Source organism: Pygoscelis adeliae, unplaced genomic scaffold (genome assembly GCF_000699105.1).
Source record: "Pygoscelis adeliae isolate BGI_AS28 unplaced genomic scaffold, ASM69910v1 Scaffold232, whole genome shotgun sequence".
In the NCBI taxonomy this organism is placed as follows: domain Eukaryota; kingdom Metazoa; phylum Chordata; class Aves; order Sphenisciformes; family Spheniscidae; genus Pygoscelis; species Pygoscelis adeliae.
The window spans coordinates 1,352,599-1,377,420 of record NW_008824473.1 but is presented as its reverse complement, the minus strand read 5'-3'; the positions used below and the strand labels follow the sequence as shown (position 1 = coordinate 1,377,420).

The following is a 24,822-nucleotide window of genomic DNA, read 5'->3' as shown; positions in this document are numbered from 1 at the left end:
CCACAAAAAGTGATCCATGGGCTGGGCAAAAGTTTTGCACTGTAAAGCTTAAGACTTGAATCTGTTTTGCTGAATTGGAGAGAAGGCTGAGAAGTGACCTATTAGTGAGGTGTGGGGGAGAGGCAGGGCATTTCAGCCTTGCTGACAAAAAGAAGAACGAGTTCTACTGGCTGGAAGAAAAACAAACTTGTAAAATCATGTAAAGCAGGGAATTAGTTCTTAATGGCTACATCTCTATGCATAACCGAGTCTAAATAAACATCTCAGAAAAACATTCTGTTTCTACTTAAATGCTCCCAGCTGTTCTGCATGCTTCAAATGCTAGGGGTTATTATAAACCTAAGATCTTTATTCCCTTGCTTTGCATGTCTCACCTAAAAATAGGTGCAGAAAGGAACTTAAAGAGACCCACTGATAATATTCCTTGCCTCAGGTCTGCATAGTCTGTGCTAGGACAGTGACTGTAATGAAATATTAAGATTCAGAGTTTTTGTTGGTCATCTGTGGATCAGGAAGAACTGCATTCTTGTACTGTATAATTTGACCTTTAAATCTTTTCACCTTCCTTTGAGATTGGCCGCTTTAGGAAGTGCAGTATTGAACAGAGGGGATCTGTGCCTTCAGGTGCAACAGATACTCATCTTTTTGTTTTCCTAGTGCAGTTTCCTTGTAGACTGCATCATGTAATGGGTAGACTTCTGGCTGGGAAACAGGTTTCCCCAAAGTCAAATTGGCAGAGATATTTTCCCTATCTTCTTCTGTAGTATAGGAGGACAGGCTGTGTGTACCACCCGCTGGAATTACTTAGGTACTTCTCACCTAAGGGCTTTCCTGCCACATCAGGAGCTGGGGATAATGATGGCACCTTAGTAATCTCTTTTCTTTACTTCTTGTAGCAATCAGTTTAATTTTCTAGGTTTTTGAGGTATTTGGCCTAGGTAATTCTTGAAGCTTTACGTAAGTATAGCTGAGTGAAATGTAATGGCTGTGACAGAGAGATGGCCACAGTGAATGATCTAACATCTTTTCATATTAACCTCCTCTCACGCACAGCATTCCCAGATACTTGGAGGTTTCAGTAGATTCACTCAATTCCAGTGCAGAGTTGTTCACTTAATCTGTCACTGATACCTTCCAGACAGTATATAACAGTATAAGTATATAAAGGTAACTTAAAGAAAAAAATATGAATCTTCTTTGCAACATAAACTCAAGAAATAAGTAGTGCTAGCCTCAATTATATACATTAGGATATTTTTGCTTAGGACATGCCCTTAATTCTGCAGCCTAGCAATTATCATTATCCAATAATCACAAGCGCAAGAATGAAGACTGCACTGCATCTAATGCGTCTTTAAAATTAGTGTCGTCTATTTCTTTTTTCCTCATGGTGTCACTATAGGATAAAGTTAATGCTCTTTGGGTATTCTCTATACTGGAGCATATTTCCATTTCCTTTGTCTCACTTTCTGGGTTTTCTATTACGTGTTTAGAAAAGACGGTAACAAATATACTGCCTTCAAATTTGGACACGTTCTTTCGAACATTGACTCATCCTTAACATTGTGCGTGAATTTTTCATTTTGTTTTTTAAAATTATTTAATATTAGAATAAATTTAGCTTTGGATAAGGATCTGTAGAATTTGAGCAGTTCTTCTAATGACTTGAAGGTAGGAATTGCCATGTTTAAAAAAATGACAAAAAGGCATGTATCTTACAATTAAGTGAGCTTATGATGTTAAATCTGTGATGTATTTTCTATGTGTGAGGAAGAAGCCTAAGGCCCTCAGTTTCTGTCTAAGCTTCACTTTTTCTTATGTGGTTGTAAAGTGTTTTGAATTCAGCTTTCTTGATTGATAGAAAAAGCAGTTTTCTTTTCCAAGCTCTTGGTGGCAAGAGTTGAAAGAGAGAGATAATTTTGTTTTGTTTACATATCGATAGCATTTTTGTCTGTCTACTGTTACCACTTTACCCAGACCCACATTGTCAAAGATATCTAGGTACCTGACTTCCACAGCGGAAGGGTGAAAGACGTGGCACTGGTGAATGCGTATGCATGTTAAGTAGGACTGAAGAGACATTTGCTTGTGGTATTGTACAAGAGCGGGAGCCAGGCATGGAGGCACAGTTTCCCATTCCTGCATTTGGCACGTATCCTTCCTGAAAGGCAAGGACCATAGGCCATTTCCCGCATTTCCCTTTTCTGCCTCTTCAGGAGGACAGCAGTGTTTGGCTGGCCGCATTCAGGATTGTAATGAGGGTGAGTGTGACTGTCTAGTCAGTAGGAAGGTGATCATCCATCAGTTCCACAAAGTCTACGTCCTAGTGTGAACTCTGGCTGCAAGTGAATCTTGTATGTTTGGTTCAGTTAGCTGAGCTTGTGATCAGCCTCGGTCTAGCTTGGGTTATCAGCTCACAGGTGTGAAAGTTAACTAGAACCAGTGTATTCAAGGGTTGACTTGATAGCGGTATGGTCAGTTTGCTAGTTTAGCAAAGAAGCTGGTTCACCTAAAGAAGTTATAGAGCACTGAACAGTTACAGAGCTTTTCAGTAGAAGCCTGAGCATTATCCCTCTGCTTTCCAGTGAGCTGAAAATCCTGTCAGTATTTCCAGCAAGAGTCCTTTTTTCTCCCAATCTCTTCAGCTGGTCTTTTTACATGAGATAACGGATACCCCTCCTCTTAGATAAGTGACCACATCTAAATATTGTCTCTAATCTTTATGTTATGTCTTTCACTTACATGCTTGTCACTGCCACACAGTTCCTCAGTAGAATCAATTGTTCTTTGAGCTGGTAGTTTGAAGACAGTTGAAGTTACTATTTCTAGACTGTTGTCTTGATGACATCTTAGACATCATCCTCCAGTGAAGTGTGAAGCAGGACAGCTGAACAGCACAAATTGAAAGAAATCTAGGGCAAAATTAAATAAGAGTTCTGCACATGGCACAAACTGCCTGTTTTAATCTAGAATGGAAGCTATAAACTATTTCACAGTTGGTTCTGAAAGTTTATCAGTTGTCTAGCATGCCGCCTTCTTTTCCAAAGGACGGACACAACCTTCTTCATGACCTGCTAATTCTCTTCCCAATGGTCACCGTTTTATGGCCATGCCAGTTTTTGATGCTGAGATGTTGGCTTCAAACTGCAAGGCATGTGTAAGATTGTGGTTCCGCAGGAGAAGCAGGCTCTCGTAAACTTATTGGCAGAATACCAGAACCAGATATGCTGAGTGTCTCCTCCTGCCAGCTGTGAGCAGTAGCTCCTCTGGCTTTCAATAAACACCAGATTCGGTGGAGTCACAATGTCCAGTCTGAAATGCAACATCTGCTTTAGATGTTGCAAACAACACAGAATTTCCCTGTTGTTTCCTCAGGAGTTTCTCCAGTCTTTAAGCCTTCTCCCAGCAGCAGCTTTTTTACCTTGCATATTAGAGACCTCACTACCCAAATAATCCTCAAAATCCTGTCACCCACACTTACCTCACTTTGATTCCAATTTCTTTATCTTACGTCAAATGCAATCTACTTCCATATCATCCCTCTTTTGCCCATTTTCCACCCTCCCACAGTAAGGCAGTTGTTGCAATTAACTCCTGGTTTTGCAACATCCAAATGCTCCAGTTTCTACACGTACTCTCCTTGACTGCCTCTGCTTCCCTCTTACCTTGAGTGGAGATCAAGAATAGCAATTTTCCTCACTTTCTGATCTTTTGGAGGTGTCTGGCTTTTTCCCTACCTTCACTTTTAGAACTGACCATTGTCCCCTTATTGCCTATACACTTCCAGCATACCAGGAACTTTAATGGAAAGTTACCTTGACCAAAAAGGACTAAAGATCAAGTGGTAACTGCTTTGGGTTAGTGCAGGTTTGTAGAAGGCTCTTTGGATCTGAAGAAAAGAATGCTGAACCACTGTCCCATGCCAGAGGGGACCCCTTGGACTTCTCTCCAACTGGCTTATGCTAGTATCAGTTAGTGAGGGAAATGTTTCCCTCTAAAATCCCAGGTTTCTGCAAATACAGAAGTGCCTTATGCCTGTTAACTCTTCTCTCTCCTTCCAGTTTCAACTTATGTCTGCTGTGGGGGCTCCAATCGTTCACTGACTCACCGCATCCCAAAACTTTTCTCTTCACACTCATTCCCTGCCCCACCAGTCCTTCATCTGTCTCATCTTTCATCAGTCTTGCTAGCCATCCTGTCTCTTTTGCCCCAATTATCTCTCCCAAACAAGTTCAGCAGCTCACTGCGTCACCTTACCTGCTTGACGTCTCTTTGATGAACCTAGATCAAATTCTTCTGCAAGTTGTCAGTTCTCCCTGTTGTTTCACTCCTTTCCCTTACATTTGCTTAGAGTTATGCTGCAGCTCCTGTCTCATCCTTTAATTTTAGGGGTCACTCAGCTATATAAGAGGTGCCCCAGTTTTATAGCCTGAAAATCTGGCCACTTTGTACTTTTGGTGCCTGAAGTGAATGTGTTTTAACATAACTCCCTGTGCGAGTCTTTACAGGGTGCGATTAAATATGGGAAGTCAGCAGTTCAGTAGTGCATCGAAGAACCAGTTAACTGAGTAAAGTAAAACCATACGTTAAAGCATGAAGTATTTACCATCTGTAAACAGAATCTGTATTCTAAACCAAAAGTGTCTCCACAGCAATGCCTGTGTTTGCGTGGGACAAGACCCAAAGCCCAATGAAATGGGGGAAAGGGAAGGGGAGGAGAGGACCTTTCACTGATTTCAGTATCCTTTGGATCAGGCCCCTTACGTCCTTTAGCAATGATAAAATGATGCACAAAGCACTGGGACTGTACAACTTCTTTTTATTTTGTGTGCTTTTATAGGATATAAATAAATGACAAAATTACAAAATTTATAACTGGAAGCCCAAGCATATTTACATAAGTATTTGTTGCAGTGAGGCTACTATTTACTGTTCTCCTATACAATTTTCCTTTTGGTACCATATTTTTAGTGTTATTTTTTTACTGTCAGTTGACTACGTACATATCAACAGTGAATAGGCAAAATATGTACAAGGAACTATTTTGTTCAAGTAAATTGAATACTGTATTAAAAGTATGTCATCACTCAGCGCTATGATTAGGTTTAACTAAACCATATACAATTATCAGTTTTAAACCAAGTTCAATTATCCATTTTTTGGAATTTACCAACTGATGTTTCAATTGAAAACCTCAGCTGGATATGAAATAATAATTAAAAAAACATTAAGACAACCACACAATTTATCAATATCTCTATAATGAACTTCAAAATGATTCACAATTTGACTGGATAGAACAATATACGTTAAAATGTCATTTTTCTCCTATAGTGATATTTGTACTGTTATAATTTCAGTTCTACATAAATATACATCATGGTATTATACAAATACTCCACGGACATTAAAAAAATTAAAACACTTCAAAGAAAATTTAAGTAAATCTTATTTAATCAAATATTAAGCAAATGCTTAACTATTTTGTTCCATGAAAACATTTTTATTACTTTGGAATTTTTTTCTTTTTCTCGCTATTTTTATTTAGAAAATGTTTTGCAGTAGAATTTTATCAACACTCTTCCAAACAAGCTTTCTGTGACAGAAATCTTGATAGCAAAATCCATGGTTTTGACTTTTTTTATAACCACTGAGATTATTTTTTAAAAATACTAGTAGAATTCATGGCTATAGCAATGTTGAACTGCATAAACTATATGTAGGTGTAGTAGAATGACCATTCCACTTTCATTCCAGACTGATCACACGGAACATCCAGTGCACTGATGCTACAACTCTTATATTTTTTCATAATGCTGCAGTAGCAGTGGTTTACTTAACTTTAAAATAAACAATATTTGTCATAATTAATCTGGCTTCCTTCCATAAATATTCATATGTTTTCCTATAGTACTTCTCTTCCATAAAAATATCTAATAAATGTTTTCTGTGCATTATTAATACCTTTTTCTAACCATTCATAAAACTCTGATCCTTTCTTACAATGCAAGAGGTTCCTATTTCTGTAGAGGATCAAAGGACACCAATGATTACATATAAAACCAGCGCACACAGAAATCAGGGTGCCTAATTTCTTGTCACTTTAATGAGTTCTTTATTCAACACAGTAATTATTAATGAATTCAGTGGTTTCACAAATACTCTATTTATTAATTCTGGTTCTATTTCAATTAAAAACTGCCAAGATTTAAATAAAAAACCAATCAAATATTCTACTCGTAGGCAGCATTAGTGTTAGTTTAGAGACCTTTTGTTTTTTTTAAAAAGTAGAATTCTAAAATAAGAAATCAAAGAAAGCACTGTGGCAGAGTCACAAGGGAGAACTGCGTGAAAAATAAGGTTTCTCACTCCTCTTGTGGACTGTAATTTTAAAAGTCTTCATATAGTGTCATTCTTCTGTCAGTGCTGCAGGAAGAAGAACATCACCAGAAATGACTGTCAGCCTTTTTTGTTAGTTACAAGGCCACTCATACAGTGCAGTCTTCCTCTCTGCTGGATTGAAACGTTGCCATAAAGGAAAGGCTGTGCTGTGACTGCTTGGCGTGCAAGGCACAACAAGGAACAGGGGGACGGTTTTGTATCAGAAAATGGTAGTTTCATACTTGGTATTAATGCCTCTTTTGGCTTCTTGTCCAGGTTCAACAATCCATGGTAGATTCGCAAGAGTCTTTTGTTCAGATGGATCTATCTGCTTTAAGACAAATGCAAACATACAGACGGGTTACCATCTCTGTGCACAGCATTGCTAGCATTTTCTTTAACAAATAGAACACAGAACAAATCCTGTACTGACAGAGTCCTACAGCAGCGAGAGCGGTGGTCTACACTCCCACGTACCCACGGTTGCCTTCTTTTTCTTCTTTAGATCAGAGCTGTGTCTATACCCAAGCTATAGGGCGTTATAGGTTGCTAAAGCTATGTTTAAAGCTAGGCGTGATCCTGAGAAGTCCTTTTGTTACTGAGACAGATGACTGCATCAGGAAATGTTCTTTCTCTAAAATTTTATGGATGAAGATTCTGTGGCAATGGACAACAAAGTGTACAGCCGTACATTCCCCCCCCCCCTTCCTCTCATCCAATAATTAAATATCACAGAGTATGGTTCTCACTTTATAGCCAGTGAATATAATACAGTGTGCAGTCATTCTTCCCCTTTCCCTCCCACATTACCCTGTGCCTGTGTTCTCATTTGATTTAAAATAATTTTCTTTTTTTTTTTTAAAAAAGCTCTACCATAAAAGAATATTTCTTTGTCATCTATGCACTTCAGGAGGGCACTTTAAAAACAATCAGTATGTAGGGTCCCATGAACTTGGATTCTTAGGAGTTTGGGATTACAAAGAAAATATTGAAAAGGTACATTGAATCCCAGTTTTGGAGCAGGAGGGTCTGCCGAGGGTCAAAAAAAAAAAAGTTAAGAAAAGAAGTTGCTTGGTATGACAAGATAATTATAAATTGATTTGGATTTGCAATTTGATTCAGATACACATGCAGTGATCGTATATCAAACAAGTTTGGTGCTGATTTTATTTCTTGATACAAGATCAGGAAAGTCCATGGAACCACACAGTTTTAGAAGTATGCATTGGCTGTGATCCTCAGCACTTAAAAAAGCACAATACATTAGAATTAGACCGAATCAATTAAAGCTCTGCAATTACTATAAAAGACATACGCACAACACTAGCCAAGCAACATCTTAAACTGCAGGAATCTGAAATGAGCAGTTGTTCAAAGCGGTTGCCCGTCCCGCAGTGACACAACCCTACCGGCCGATGAGCAGAGGTGGCACAGCGGAGACATGGATCATTTCTGACTCAACAGGTATATTTATTTATGCAGCTTCTGTGTATATCAACTCTTAACTGTATAGCTGAATTTTGTTGTTTGCATGCACCACTACTTTCTACTTACCACTGACTTCCGAATACTAACACGTGGTTTGGGAATAGGCTTGGAGGGTTTATTTTCAAAGCTTTCTGGGAGGGTTGAAGAATGGCCCCCTTTTCGTGCTTGTAGTGCAAGCTGATAGGCCACCTCAAATGCTTGTCCTAGTGTAAGAATGATTTCATAAGCTAAATTCTGGAAAAAAACAAAACCAGTTAAAATTGGAGTAAGGTTGAATTATCATCAGACACATGAAGTGGGGTAGTACTGTCTACAGAAGTGATGTGTAATGTAAATAATTAAAATCACACTGGTAATAACCTCCTAAGTCTCTGCAATATTTACATCTGTCATTTGATTTCTCATTGATTAAAAACAATCTAAATGTAATTCATCGTACTGAAAGTAATTACTTCTAAAAACCTTGAAAGCATTGTCTCACTAAACATGAAAACAGGAGTGGGTGAGTGCGTGTCATCTCGTTTTAGAACAAGGACATTAACTTCCCAGCTCACTCTGTAACCGCTGCTCTCAAGATCCCACCCATCCTGCGCTACTGCACCCATCTGACGTTCCACCTTGCTGCATTTCAGACCTCCTCTGCTTGACCCGTCCTCCTCCAGAGCTAGCAGCCCGACGCACTGCTTCCCCGGGCGTGTGCCTCAGGATGCTCTGTGCTCTCACCGAACAGCACGGGAAGGGGATGCAGCGTTGGTGTGAGGCTTCCAAAAGGACAAAAAGCGAATGTTGAAAGTGCACGCTCTGCCTCACAGAGGCAGTGCACCTATGCGTGCATGAAAGTCAGTGCTCTGCTTTGGATGCACGTTTCAAGTGCCGGGGCAACCTTCTCACGGGTTTGTTTTCTAGAAGTAAAAATGTTTGAGCTTAAACTGGCATCTCCGCATACTCTTGAAAGCGTGGGGGGGTTAGTGTGCATGACCAGAGAAGTCAGGCTCTTAAGACTAAGACCAGTTTGGTGGTAAGTTCTCATTGCATATGTGGAAGAAAACCTGTTGAAAAGTTTATAAAACATGAATGAGGATCCCAGGGGGTTGGTATAAATATTTTTTCAGTACAGTTTTATGTCAACTAAAAAGCAGCTGTGAGTTTCAAATTTGACCTTAATCTAAACTGCAAGTGAATTCCTATGGTAATTTTTTTTCAGGTTTGTGGGTTTGTTTTGTAGGCTCCTACTAGATCCTATTTCTAGGCTCCGAACTTTCCAATAATATTTTGACCCCCTGCAGAGCAAATGCAAGCCTGCAGGCCTGCCTTCTTATGTCCTACAGTCTCCTTAGAATAATTCATAAATCATTGATGTAATTCAGAAATTACCCTCTCCTTCTCGAACCTCTGCAGCCCTTAGTTGGAAGCAATCCTGTATTGCTTTGAAACTAGGTGATCCCTTAAAATGTTTCTGATATAATTTTAAATGAGATATCTCTTTAGCTGGTCAAGTCTAACTGTTGAGTTTGCAGTAAGCCAGAAAGCAATGCAAGACACTTGGCAGTACGCTATCTGCCCTTCAATCGTTAAAACAGTTAAAAGGATAAGCATTTTGTTTCATGCCCTACGCTGTAATTTCACTGTAGCCACAAAGAAATTCCATCCCTTTGTTATCGCACGTATTCTGAGATAGTATAGGCTAAATTCAGCATATGTAGCTCATTGTAAGAGCGTCTTATAAAGGTGCCAGCTCTGGTCTTTGTTAGGTCAGACAGAAAACAATTATACTCCTCCACTGGGATATGCTCTTGGCTGTTACGACTGCAGCCACAACAGCAAGCTAGCCAAAGTTTCATAGCTTTCCAAATAAAAATGTCTGCCTGATTCGATAGCAGTAGTCTCCAAACTGTCTCCCCTTTGACTTAAGGAAACTGGCCAAGACCAAGAAACACTGAGGATGCAGTGTGCCAGTGGAGTAATAAATGAAAGGCTAAAGAGAATATTACAAAGTGCCTTGCCTTTTAGCAGAACGCTGGCTATGGAATTAAGACCAACAGAGTATAATTGTTAAAAATGTACAGAATAATACTATTTGAAACTGAGTGCACCTATTAGTAGCACAAGAATATTATTCTAAAGACATCTTAATCTGCTGTTGTGACAGTAAGACAGTGTACTATATCATCACGGGATTGTCTACAGTGGATATTATTATTGCTAAGGAATACACCAACCAGGGTGTAGTAATGGCTTGGAGAAAAAGTAGACTGTAATACTAGTGGGACTGAGAAAATGTGCCATCCAGTGTGGCATACAAAAAGGTCACTGAGAGACAGGCCTGAAAAGCTTTGAGATAAGAGTGGAGACAAGCAGAGAGTTTGCCATGCTGAGCCATAAACCTAGTCTGGGTCTTGCATCTCGTCAGAAGCCACTAAGGACTGTTTTCTTTCAGTCTGTAAAACGAAAAAATAGGCCTGCCTGGAGCCTGAAAGCCATTGGAAACATGTAACTGTTTCTATGGTTAATAAATATTTGAATTATAGCAAATAAAACAGAACATTCACTGTTCTGTTCAATATTCAACATGTAAACTGAACCGTAACTTGTACATAAATTTCATACATTGTGTGCTGCGGTAGAGCCTTGACAAAGAGAAGTCTGCAACTGGAGGCAAGGGGGACTTTAGAATTGTACCTTGTAAAATTTAAAAAAGGCATCTGCAAAATTGTATTTTGAAAAAAACCAAAAGTGAATAAATTTGGTTTGAGGAATTTCTCACCTGTAGTCCTGGGAGAGGAATATGAGGATTAGAGTTTGTATGGATTCTTGCATGGGCTATACTGGAGAGGTAAGAGCAGAATTCCCTTGGGGCTGGGGGCGGAAAACCACAAAAGCCGTTGTGGAAATTCTTCTGATGGAGTGAGGAGACGATCTGATTTTTTTTGCATGTGGCACAAAAGGAAGGAAACAGGTCTGCCTCCCCGAAAGACGCTTAGCACAAAACTTGTAGACCCCCCGGCCACTGTAGAAGACATTGACCCTTACAGCACCCCATCAAGCTCCTCGGAAAGGAGGCAAAACTTTCAGGACCACGCTGGTTCTGAGGCTGCTACATGCCTGTTCTTTGCTTGGCACAGCAGAGAAGGAACGTGAGTAAGCTAATGCCTTTAAGCAACAATTTCTGGGAGATGAGAAATTGAGGTCAATTGCCTTGTTTGCCACGTAATGTTACAATTCAACGCCTCAGTGCAAGTCTGAGTCAGGATTCTTCAGCCGCTTTAATTCAGCCAACTTATTACAATGGCTAATTGTTCTGTTACATTTTAACTGACTTTTCTACTGCGTAAGTTGCAGCAGGCACTGCTGCTTCATCGTGTTTTCGTGCTTCTATAAAGCTTTGTTGAGGCTTCAGGAATATTTTAAGAAAGAGAGTAAGATTTCTGTGTTTTGAGCTATGGAAACTTAAAATGTCACTTGCAAAGGAATTTTTGGAAAAAAAACTTACATTTTGTCTTTTTGGGAAAGCACTTTTCATATAATGAGGATTTTACAGGTTTTTGCTTTTAGGTGATGATTTTTTCCCTTCTTTAAGATCAATGTCAAATCTGGTCTTTTTTGAAGACTGAATTTACTGAAGAAGCTTCCTTTGGAGCCTCTCAGATGATTAGTGTGAGCTACCCATCACATCGGATGTGTAGGAACGTCAATTAGGACACCCTGCATTCAAGGTACCAAACTTAAAATCGCAGTTGGCAAAAATCAAACAGAACAGAATATATGGAATCTTAACTTAAAAAATCTGAAGAATGCCAACCCAGTTTGAAATATCCATCCCCTGAGATGAAATCAGTTGCCTACTTCTTCGTTATAACAAAATCTTCAAGGCCCAATTGTTGAGGATTTCTGCTATGAGTCTGGCAAGAAGAGAAGGTTACTTACTAGTAATGGGAGTTCTTTCAGATGCAGAGCTGTCATAGATATACATTTATACTGTTAAGTGTACCAATGCTTTAGCCCTCCAGACCTCAAAACTTTTACTTCTGGGGGAATCTAAAAAGGACATGGATCTGTCTGCGTTTTCCAATGTGTCAGCCTTCGTGCATTCGAGGTGAAGAAAGCTCAGCTTGCTAAAGACAGTATGATGAGACCAACACGGTTGGCATTTGCTTTAACGTCTGTGGACTCCTGGGCTGCATGAGGCTTTCATGATCAGGCACTCCTGCAACTTAAATTCTTGATCCTTTCTCATTCTGGATTTAAAGCAATCGTGGAAGGCAAACTCTTCTGAATCCATCCCTCTCTTTTAATGCTGCACAGAAAGATGTCTTGTATGCAATGGGAGGATGGAAACAGGCCTTCAAAGTGGGCCTTTCAGGTTGTTGCAAAAGCCACTGATGTAGACGAGAGAGGAGAGATTCATCTGCTCATGAGCTGAAAGCTCTTTGTACCTGAGCGTGCTCCATCTCAAGAAGTTGGCCAGGAGCAACTGAAATGGTTTGACACATTCCGCCTAATATTCCCCAGGGAGGGGACTGTCTGGGCACGCTGTCTCTGGATGCTGCAAAGGAAAGAAGTTTTCTGTTCTGGAGACATGGGGATGCCACACTGATTGCACCTGGATGATCATATGAACAGAGAAAAATGTTATAAAGTCCCCTAAATCCCTGGAAGAAGGCAATGAACAGAACTTTGAGACCTGAACTGTATGCTCTTTCTTCTCTGCTAAGTATGTATACTAGCAGTTTCCAATTCTTCTCCAGCTTAAGTCTGCGCAATGAAGGACAAAAGAATACAGAAAAGAAGAAAAAAGTCTTTGTGTTATGGAGAGCACCAGTCTAATCCTTGGCACGAGCAAGAGCAGAAATTGTTCCAATTTATGCCGGTTGTCTTCTATTCATAGGTGCATTGGGCAATGAAGCAATATCTGATGGAAATTGCTTTGGATGCCTCCCATATATGAACCAGAATTTGGTATAGGAACTGTTACGGTGGTTTGTTTCTCCAGAGGGAATCCTTTACTGGTAGTTTTAGGGCTGCTTTATAAGTGAACGAGAGTGAAGTGGATTTCAAATATTGAGCAATAAATCCTCTTCTTCCCCCAAACCTTGTTCCCCTCAGTATTGTCTAATCAAGTCTGATGTTTTTGCAATTTTGATTATAGAATTTTAACTCTGAGTAGAAAAGTTAAATGTACAGTCACTCCTAAATAGTAAGTATCAGTAATGCTGGTAGTTGACACGTCACTACACTAAAATGCTTTCTTATCTGCAAAAAAATTGTTCTTGCCCACATTTCCTGAGGAACTGAAGGACCTAAGAGAGTGTAATTTTTTTCATACCATTGCATGTATTGTATTACCATAATATATATGATTTAAGATGCATCTTTTTTACACCTTATTGTAGCTTTCTACCATTTTAAACCTTATTTTTCTTAATAGGATTGAACTTCTACCCATTGACAAATGGACAGGACTGTTTCTATTAGCAAACTGGAAGATCAGGCTAACATAAGTGTTAGACTTTAAATAGAAAATTTAATTTACTGTATGCTTGTGTTCTGAATATCTAGGTGTTTTTTATGGAGCTTGTACTTGCATCGGAAATGCTAGATTCTGAGAAATAAAACAACACAAAAAGAGAATATTTGAGTGGGTAACACCCCACTGAGGATTATGTTGCAGGAAAAAAACTAAGCTAAGACAGTTAAAGTTTCTGTATTGCTTAAAATAGCCCTTTAAAGTGCTTGGGGTATTAAATGCTCCTCCTAAGGTACAGGAAGTGAGCAAAATATTGCAATTATTCCTGGATCACTATTCTTTCTTTGCCAAGCAAGGAGAAAATGAATTTCATTTGCTACACCTGGGTCTATGTTTGTGCTTGATTATTAAACCTATAAATGAAACTGCAGTACTTTGAAACCATTAAGAAGCATTTAAATGGATCAGGAGAAATAATAACCTCACTCAATCAGTCTAATTCCAGTTGATTCACTTATCACTAAAATCTGTATAATGTAACATCTTGTTGACCATGGTCTACCTATTTTTAACACAATTTAAGTTTTTTCTACTCCCTGTGGACACTGAAATGTCAGCAGAGAAGTTAAACAACAAAAGCACTGAACCAAAATGCTAAAATTCCTTCTAACCTGCCTTCCTGTACATCTTTTTATTTAAACTATGCTACATGCTATTGCTCTGCAATGTTGACTGTTTCCCCAGTCACAAATAAAATGTCTCAGTTCAGACATATCTATTTTTTTATTTAACTTATTTATATTCATGTAAGCATGTTTCAAGAATTCATACACATAACACTGTATTAAAATATTTTTTCTTGAACGATTTAAAGATTTAATAGCATTTTAAAATTCTCTTGTGCTTAACTCAAATGGCAAGTATCCCTGAACTTTTTGGACAATAAGCCCTCTTAGTCCTAAAAATTAGAGCCGCTATTTATTTCACCAAATTCAGCTGAAAACAATATGACTAATTGATATGTATTCATGATTTCTTGAAACACTAGTAGTCTGCGCATCACCATCTGAAAAGCATAAATATAGGAACAACTTAGTCATTTTCCACCAAAATAACAGGAACTGTGAGAACTGTTGCTGAAATAACATTTTTGAGATTTTTTTTTTTTTCAGGTAAGAAGGTTGGAACAAGAAAGTAAGAAGTAAAGCATTAATTTGCTATTTTCAAAATAAATGCATTTTTTTGAAAAAGAAGAGGTGCTGCTAAAATAAAATTGCCCCAAATTCCATATCTGAATTATTTGTTAAGCTAAAACTCCCACTGACATGTCAGAGAGCGGAGAACAACAGAGGGGCCATCTAATAATAATAATCATAATCTGTCGGTGGTTACAGGGGTAACCTCTTACACAGAAAGGACAATGCTCTGCACAGATCTCTGTTACCACAGATGTTTCAAATCTTTCAGATTCAGTGTGGTAGCCAAACATTCCTAGGACCTCTTGAGATATGTAATTATCCACCTGTGTGGTCTCTTCTTTGTCAGATCTGTGTGTTTCGGTTCTCTGGTTAAAGTAAATACAAAACTTTTCATACACTCTCTACACATTTGCAGAGGAAGCTTCCGTTTTCCAGTTCATTCAATATAATGTCAAAAAGTCTAAACACTCTTTAGAGAGATGTCTGAGTTATTGGGACCGATCCAGCTTAACACTGAAACACTAAAACTCATGGAACGGCAGGGCTAAGAAATCTGAAGAAATCACTTAATGGTGGTAACATCTGATCTCCGGTCCAAAAAGCAGCCCAGCCCACATCTGCATGTGGGATGTGTCCGAGCTCAAAGGGCCCCCACAAGAAAGCGTCCAACCCTTTCACCCCTTGTTGGCTGGCATGGGATGGACCCATGAGGGTAAAAGCCAAAGGCTGGACATCACCAAACCGGTCCTTCCCTGACTACCCAGGCAGTACAACATAGTCAAAAATGCAGGACAACGCTGCAGACTTAGTTTAAGCTAGCTCCCAAACCTACCTCTTAGCAGGATTGAGCACTGTATATAATGCGCATTGATCCAGTTCTGATTTGTTTATTTGGTGTGTGCTGAGATTTCAGAACGGGTGGCCAAGCCTGCTTGTTACAAAGTTCTTGGAAGGCTATAGCTTAGGTTAGAAGAATTACGCGTCAAAACTTGTATGAAAAGCTGCTCGCTAAGTTTACGGTCAACAACTGGGGTTACAGAGGTGAGTTATTTCAGATGGGAAATGAGACAATATCAAAGAAAATCTTTGCCCTTCTCCAGAAATGTTCTTTTACTATCCCGTAGTAGATTAGTATTTTCAAGTGGTAAATGAATGATACCTTCCATTAATCACCATATACCCCAAAAATGTTTTAATACAATTGAAGAACTATTAATTACTATCACAAAGAACTATTAAGTATCTTCTATAAACTGACCACATCAAACGCAGTGAATACGTGGCAGTAGTGATGATTAGTCTTCAAGTCTTTAGTGATGTACGCAAATGTAGAAAGGTCTTCAGGGTCTTGTGCAGCACAGGAAATGTTACGGATTTCATGTTCAGCAATAATATTCTGTTTAAAAAAAATATTTTCAATCAACTTAGGAATTAAATGTAAAAGAGCCGTAAAAGGTGTGGGTTTAGATTTACATTTATGCTCATCTGCTGTGCTGAAGTATTTCAGAAGTTTCTTAATAAGAAGAGATTTAATACACCCCATGTGTGATCTTACAGAGGTCACTGGAATTTTTACCCTCTCCAATGATATCTAAAATTGCCAATAATCTGGTAGGAAACAATTACATTCTAGAGTCTTCCCTATGGGTCCGCTTGAGTTTTGTACAGTTTATTCAGTATCCTATGACAAAGAGAGATATTTCCTGGCATACAGCTGTAAATACAGTTTCAAAGCACTATACGAGCATCTTATGATGCTGCTGGTTTTCTGTATAATGATCACTACATGATACTGTTTCAGTCTACTGACAGACAGGGTCTGGTGAAACCCAACAGGCTCAATATCCAGGTTTTTTGCACATGTTGTTTGACAAATTTCAGCTATACTTTTTCAAGAGAAAAAGACACCAAACATCACTTATAATTGAAACCCTGAGCTCTTGAAAGGCTTCTGCTTAGGAAAAAGATAACTACAGGAGGATCTGGCAACTTTTCTCCACTTACTGATAACAGCGTCCTGTAAGAGAGATGTAGAAAAATTAAACCATTCATGCACTGAGCAACACTACTTGCAACAGCCAATGTAAGCTATAGCATACTATTGAGATAGAGGTGGGGCATGTCTGTCCGATGAAATAAAAAAAAAAGCTGTCTTAAAGCTTTGGAGAAAATTATGAATATTCATTACATAAATTGCTGATATGTAATTATTGTGTTCAGGCCAAAGGAACCATGAAGCCAGAGAAGAAGACACTGCAGAGTGGCTTATGATTAGGCCTTGCTTCAGCAACACACGCATTTCAAATGATTTATTTAAACAGAAGAACGATTAATTGAATATTAATTTACCTAGCAGTTAGTTTACATGCTTTTCTGAATTGTGTCCCTGCTGGCTGTAGCTCTGGCTTTTCCACAAAAACCCAAAGTGAACAAGCCTGCTGCAGCACGACATCGCTATTGCACCACAGAACACGTGACATCTGTAGCGTCCGGGTCCCTCGCAGAGCCACCGTTTGCTGCTGCCTCAGTGGCATCTGTCCAAGTTAAAACAGTCTCTGAGCATCTCTGGTTTTCCCTCACCCCTCTCTTTTCCCTCCCACCTCCTCTCCTCCCCCTCTTTTTTTTTTTAAAGAACGGGAAATATATGTAACTAAGTCACTTAAGATGCTTTGCCATATCTTCTTTCATTTGCTAAGTGTCAACTTTCCCCCTTGCATGTAGGTGTCAAGTTTTTGAAAAGACATATTAACATATCTAATTGAAGAAATCATGGCTTAGGAAAAATCTTAATAAAAAGCATTCCAAATTTCAAATTATGGAAAAACCAAGATAAGGAAACTGTTACTGAAGAAATGAAATAATCCTCTTAATCTTAAATTGTTGCAACATACTTGATTATTCCTGTTTAATGCATTATTCATAAAAATGACAAAACCAGTACTTATGTTTCAATATATGCCAATTTATAACGACATGTATAATCTCTGCTTAACAATCATTGGCTTTTTATGTTACTTCAAGCATTTTATTTGCTTCGTTCTCAATTTGATAACTTTTACCCTCAATAAAGATTTTTATGAGAATTACAATTATACCAAAACCAGGGATTTAGATAGCCACCGATATAGCTATAATACACTGTCATTGATGTTGTATTGGCAACACTGTAGCTTAGAAGGCAGAAAGAATTAGAGCTTGGAAGGTCTTAAAATCATGTGAAATATTTATGCCAAATCATGAGCCACAAAGTAATCACCTGAAGTTATGCAGTGTATGTGAAGAGAGCTCTGCTGTGCTGAAACTTTTCCGAGGTGACCCAGGGTTGACGCAGGGCTTTGCACTTTAGTCAAAACTCAGGGAGATTATTTCAATGTTTTAAGTTTAAACCAAGCGAAGTTTGGAAACATATCCATATCAAGTTTGTTTCGAATAAAATGAGCTATACTAAAAATAAGTCTTCTGGATGAAAATTAGTAGTGAAATTGAGCTTTTTCCCTAGGTTCTATAGGATATCCTCTGTGATCGCCTTTCAAAATTAAACATGTTTTCAGTGCACACATTTACTGTTTCCTAGGGTCACTATTTCAGTGGACCCATAGTCTTATTCTGTGGCAACTGCAAGGCTATGAACCACCTCGCTGTTCTGGGTACACTCCTCAGGCACTGACCGACACTGTACAGTTGATCTAAAATTTGTCACTCAGTTTGTCAAGATAATCCTCCGGTGCTTCCGAAAAAGCAGGGAAGCTGAAAGCCGGTTCTGGTTCTGCCAGGGAAATACCTTTGAGAGATCAGGTTTTTGCTAAGCAGCCTTCCTTTTGCTTGCCTGCCTCCTGTCAGACAATCCCCCTCCTGGCAGAAATAATCCAGAAGTTAGGGCTAGCTGTGACCCACGAGAAAATTGTGCAAGTCTGCTTTTTCCTAAGCAGCAATTTCTTTCTGGCCTCACTTGCAAAGAAATGGTGTCATGTCAAAGTGGTGTCATGCTAAGCTTCAAGGCGCCACTGAAATAGCTGTCGTGGAATGAGGTCAGGGCCCCTTCGTCACCTGAAGCTTTGCCTGCTACGACTCGGAATACAAATTCTTAGCTTGGTGGCATAAAGGAAAAGGATGAACAGCCATGAGAGCTGAGTTTTCAAGCACATAATTGCTAGCTATTTTTGTCATTAAAAAATATGCATTTATTGCTAAGTGGTGCCCAGCGCTGTCAACTATAAGCTCATATGGAAGCGGTACAAGTCTGAATAGGATCTCACCTTAGTGCTAATCTGTTTTGGGTCTTGAAGGAATTGGGTACAGCACACTGTGGACAAGGATGATAACAACGCTCCTGGGAGAGTTGCAGGCTATTACCTGGTTTTTACAGAAGGGAAAGGCAGTGCAGATTTTGAACTGGAGAGAAAGCAATCTACCACTTGAGAAAAAACACAGGACTGTGGCATTATTTACCTCCATCAAATACATCTATTGCACTATTAGGTATAAGATTTCAGTGGGACTGGTCTGGAGCCACCTAATGTAATTTGCCAAACTTTCAAGTTTCCGTCTTACACAAGATTTTTGCACTGTGTGCAAAAGGATACTGGAAGCTCCTTTTGTTCTCCTGATTTTTTTTTGCAAACCTAAGGACATTGCAGTTACATCCTTTACACTAGAGAGGAGATTTAAGAGCTGAAAACAGCCTTATCCAAGTTAGAGTTAATAGCATTACAATGTCCTGATTTATGCCCTGCACATCAGAGAACATAAAGGAAATGAGGGTTGTAGAAGCTCAGTTTTAAATCAATGGAAGAAAAAGGAGCTGACGGGAATCCCTGGCCTCTCTGCTCTGGCAAATATGCCAGACTTGACATAACAGTAATTTCACCTCTGTTTTTCTTTCATGCCATCTTCTGACCCTAGATATGGCTTCCAAACTCTAGCAGAAGTTCACAAATCTGCTTTTGTTCCTTCACTTAAAGCCCAGTTCTAGTTAAACACCTTTAAAAACTGACTGATTTGGCAAGTTTGATGGATACTGGGCTAGAGGTATTGTGCGGTCTGAATGTTCAGCAACGCAAAGCAGTTATATACATTATTAACCTGGTCAGGTAGCTGGGTTGTCAGATTTATTTTTTATATTGCTGAGTGAATTTTAGTCACATAACAGAAAAGATAATTTCCTTTCTATTCGTATGCAAGCATCAGTACGGATTGCATTTTCTTGCCATTTTAGACATCTGAAGAAGAGAAATTCATGCATTACTTTACTCCTGCTTACAGAGCTTGTACATTTTACTTTGGCTAAGCAATAACCCATTGCTCTATCCATCACTGAGTTCTCTGATCTCCCAATTTCTGCTTTTGGTTTTTGGGTTTTTTTTGTTTTAAAGATGTTGGATGTATTTTAAATGTAAGAAACAAAGCACAGGGGCATTGCCACACAGGAAGATGAAAAAAATATGGAATAGTAACTGTTAAGAAGCTGCTGCAGTTCAGGTAGTCAAATGGCTAGTACCAGGAAAACAGCTCTCAGAGAGGCTCTGACATTTGAAAAGGACATTCAAGGCTCATGTGTCTTATTCTTACAATGGCTGGTCCCGGATAAAATCTTGCATCTTTATTCTTCATTGAGACATCTTTTTTTTTTTTTTTCCCCCCAAAATTATATTAATGAACAAATTTATATATATTTTCTGCATATTTAAGGAACTGTATAGGGAAGAATATGGTAAAGTATTCCACAGAGGCTCCCTGCCAAATGTCTTTTGTGATAAGCTTGCCTTTTAATGGCAGAAGGTTGGACACAATGTTCTCCAAATGAGCCGTTAAAGCTGCTTCACTTGTCCTCCAGACTGAGTTTCTGGAGAATGACAATGAGATTACATCCGTTTTGGAGAGAAGAGAAAAAAGAGAGGAAAACACAAAGTGCAACTCTGTCCCCTCTCTGGCCTGGTGCTCTTACAGAGCCAGTCTCATAGGTATTCCTATCTGTGAGAAATAAAAGCTAATATTGAACAATTGCACATACCTTATTTGTTGCATCAATAAATTTGACTCCCTTGTAAGAAACAGACAGGACAATGGTTGGTACTTTCTTCATTTGTTCTGTAGACTTCTGAAATCAAAATGAAAATGTTGTTAGAGTTGTGTTGCATTGAAAGAACAGTGCTCTTTCTCTTCTTCTGCTGACAAAATGCGTAAGTCAAACAAAAGGTACTTATCCAAATATTTGACTTTTTCTTGAGCTGACTATGGTCTGGGCTTTTGAAATAGCTGCCTTGTAGTTACAAAACTAAAAGGAGCTTTACAGTTTGTTGTGAGGATGGTAAAAATTCTCCTTTTTCCTAGCACAATGGGAAGAGAATGAAATAAGTTTGCCAGGCTTAAAAAGACCAGTCATGCAATCAGGGGTTTCCCAAAATGTGTGTGTTTAAGACATCTATCTGATATTCCCCATTCATCGCTGCCTCCCCTCCCCTCTTCCTGCCCTTCCCAGCTGTAAAAACCAACAGCGCAGTACTTCTTGTAGTACTGTTTCTGTGCTGCAATTAGTTGGTATTTTAGAAATATTTCACTCTCTCGCCTTCTTGCAGTTGTATTTGTGACACGAGGTATCCCTGCAGCCCTCTAGGCCTGCCAGTCAATCTGTCAGTCCAACGTTGTATCTTGTCATGTCTGACCGTCTGCACTTCCTTGAGTGCAGCTGCTACTGGAAGCTGCTTTACACATGAATTAGCACGGAGGCTTATTCTGCATTCCCTCAGTGCCAGGTTCTCCTGCCTACAGTTCATGTCTTCCTATAAAGCTAATTTTTCTTTTATGCTAGTCTACTTCTGCGTGCCTTCAACGTGATGCACACAGCAAAGATACTTCCCGCTGAGAAGATTGCGCAACTATTTGGGATAGATTCTCTGCAGAAAAACCTGTTGATTAGCTCACAGATTAAATTTACTAAAACAACCCCAAAACCAACCAGACAAAAAACCAAATATGGCATAATAGTTTATAGCTGATTTGAATTCTTTTAAGGTAGAAGGCAATGACAGACTAGACTATTCTATACAAAACTACTGTAGATAAATAAAGTAGATAACGTTCAGAGAACACTCACTCATGGGAGTATCTGCAAACAATCAGAGATCAATCAAACACTTTCTTGAGAGGAAAGAGCAAGTTCAGTTACAGCTAAATATGAAGAAACATCAGCACACACATTGAAAGGTCTAGAATTGGCACCTAGAAAGATCATTAGAGCAGCTGAACAAAAGTAGCAGCAATAGTTTTGTATTCTTCAAGAAAAATAAAACAGCATAGATATAAGCTTGAAAACACAGACTGTATCTGAAAAAAATGTCTGAAAAATAGGCGATCTAACACTAGAGAGCAAAACAAACAAAAGCTTAAAAGAAAAAAACCTGTAATCAAGTCCCCTTATCAGATCTCGTTCCTTCCAGAATCAAATGAGACTCCATTTTTGCCAGCATAAAATTCAAAGCTACAGATCTAGCTGCGTTCTGCAACTAGAGTCCGTGCCATGAAGGCTAAAACCTCTAAATAAAGTTTCAAGGAGAGCCCCACCCATCCGTGTAATAGAGAGGACTGTTGCATCTCTCAGTATCAAATGACAACAGACTCAAGACGACAATCAAGTGTCAATTTATCCCAGAGAAAGCTTCTTTCACCCAGAAGGCTAGGCACTTTTAAAAAATTAAAGCTTAAATCGTAAAACATCCTGAAGAATCTAACAAAATCTGAAGGAAGACACTAATCTGATCTGCATGTCTCTGAACTGAGTGGAGAAAGAAATGGTACTCCTGCCAAAAGCAGAGCAAGTACCTACCTCTGTGTGTGTGCGCGCGTGTCTCTATAATAGGTCCTAAATGAGCCTTTTCTTCAAATTCAATTTCAATGCACAGAAAGCATGACAGTGACTGTATGGAAGCTGCAGTACATACATCTATCAGAATAACAAGCAATATACCCCGCATACGCTCATAACCAGACAAAATATTCACAAATATGACAACATCACTTTAATCATCTGGCAACCCAGCAATCATCCAACTTTTGTCCTTTCTTTCTATCCCGACAGCTACACTCAGGAGCTCTTTGTCTCCAATTTTGATTATTGTAATTATCTCTTTCCTCGCCTCCTTAGCAGCAAAATTCCACTTCTCCTCCAACATGCTATACAAACACAGCTACTAAGTTCATTTATTTTAGCTTTTTGGTCTAATTTGCACTATCTTCCATTGGCCATAAAGGTGAAATTTCCTGTTGGCAAAGCCACATTGCACTAACCATCTGGGAGTCCTCTTTCATCTAGACCAGTAGTTTGTAATTTAGTCATCTTCCTTATCTGCTCCACATTCACCCGGGGTTGTCTAGAGCAGACCTGATATTTAGTATTTAATCAAGGTCGTGAACTGCCAGAAGACTGTATCTGAGTGAAATAGCTCATCAAGATACTATTAAATTACAGCTGGCAAATCAGGAAATGAATCAGAGACTGATGGACATTTGTAATTTATTAAGCCAAACTGTCTCAGCTGGTAAGGAGCACGGGATGACCCTTATCAGCTTGCAAACCATACAAACCTCAGGATTTGTGCAAAGGTGTTCTGGAAGACTGTAAGTGTAGAAACATGATTTTGGGAAACAATTCTGCGCTTGTACCCCCATTGCAACAAACAGTTGGGCAGTGGAATAACATCCTTTGTTATTATGACAGTGCTATTATGAAAAACACACAGCTCTATTCCCCCCGCTCGACTCCCAGTGATACAGTAACTGAAGTTCACCATATAATTATTTCCAAGCAGTTTCCAGACTTCAGCAGTTTTGAGTTGTCATGGTAAGCTCATACTATTTGCTTGTTGTTCCTTTCTTTTTAATGGAGGAGGTGGCTGCCAGGATGTGTAACGTGAGTTTTCAGAGATACAATATGAATACATTTCGCTCAGGCACTGTAAGTGCTTTGGCTCTAAATCCTAGGATGTTGAGATGAGTCCCATAGCTTTCATGGTCAGACATTTCACACCTCTGTGCTAGCCAAGTGGGCATCTCTGCCTGTGCCTGTGACCAGAATCCGAGAAGAAGCTGGGACACAGGAATCAGTATTCCTTTTCCTTGGGCTTTTCAGGTTCTAGCCACCGTATCAACTCTGTGAGGACATGATGAGATGACAAAATATTCTTGTCCATCTGGTGCCTCTATGGGAAGCATATGGACTTGAGCCAAAGTTATAGGAGCCACAGCTGAAGGCTGGCATCGGATGTCATGTGCATGCTGACATATGGTCTAATGCTCCAAGGCACGCTCATACCATAGTAGCAGGATTAGATTTTATCTCATGTAGAAGCAATCATAGTGACAGGACCCTGTCTTTGGGCAACTGCTCACTAGCCTGGAACTGGTCACAGCTCCTATGAACTCCACCATTTGTGGCTGTAACTTTGCCTCTTTGTTTTAATACATTTCTTTAGGACAATCATCTGGATGAACAGCAAGCATATTCTAGGCTCGTTGCCAGCGCCTGTCTCTGATCAGCTGGTCATCTACATAAGGACAGATGTGCATGCCCTGTCTCCTCAGGTGCACTGCTCCTGCAGCGAGGAGTCTTAACGCTGCACAGTCTGCCGTGCCAGAGAGGCTGAGCTTTGGTCCCACTTCTGAAATACTTCCTACCGGACAGGTAGATGACTACATGGAAGTAGGCCACGTGTAACTCAAGAACCATAAAGCAGGCTTGAATGCAGGCACGTGAAGATGGAAGAAAGCATCACCATCCTAAATCTAATGTGACATATGTTCAGCTTCCCCAGACCCCCCAAAAGACATAGAGCTTCTTTTTCTTCAGAATAAAGAATATCAGGAACAGCAGCCTCGCCTGTATTTTGATGCAGCTGCTGCAATGAAGCTGCTTCATCCCCTCAGCACCCACAATGGAGATCCGTCCAGTAGAAGGAGGTGGAAGGCATCTTCTGCATAATTGCCTAGTTATTACAATGAAGGTCTGGATCATGCTGACATATGGTCTAATGCTCCAAGGCACGCTCATACCATAGTAGCAGGATTAGATTTTATCTCATGTAGAAGCAATCATAGTGACAGGACCCTGTCTTTGGGCAACTGCTCACTAGCCTGGAACTGGTCACAGCTCCTATGAACTCCACCATTTGTGGCTGTAACTTTGCCTCTTTGTTTTAATACATTTCTTTAGGACAATCATCTGGATGAACAGCAAGCATATTCTAGGCTCGTTGCCAGCGCCTGTCTCTGATCAGCTGGTCATCTACATAAGGACAG

General features: G+C 39.4%; 1 protein-coding gene across 1 annotated transcript in view; it reads right to left on the bottom strand.

Moving 5' to 3' along the window:
• Positions 1-5,244: 5,244 nt before the first annotated feature.
• Positions 5,245-24,822, bottom strand: part of ANKS1B (ankyrin repeat and sterile alpha motif domain containing 1B) — a 450,276-nt gene continuing 430,698 nt past the window's right edge. Inside the window, 4 exon segments of the mRNA XM_009321298.1 lie at positions 5,245-6,712; positions 7,936-8,103; positions 15,791-15,928; positions 20,543-20,629. Of these exon segments, the coding sequence (XP_009319573.1) occupies positions 6,602-6,712; positions 7,936-8,103; positions 15,791-15,928; positions 20,543-20,629 (504 nt within the window). The 3' untranslated portion in view covers positions 5,245-6,601.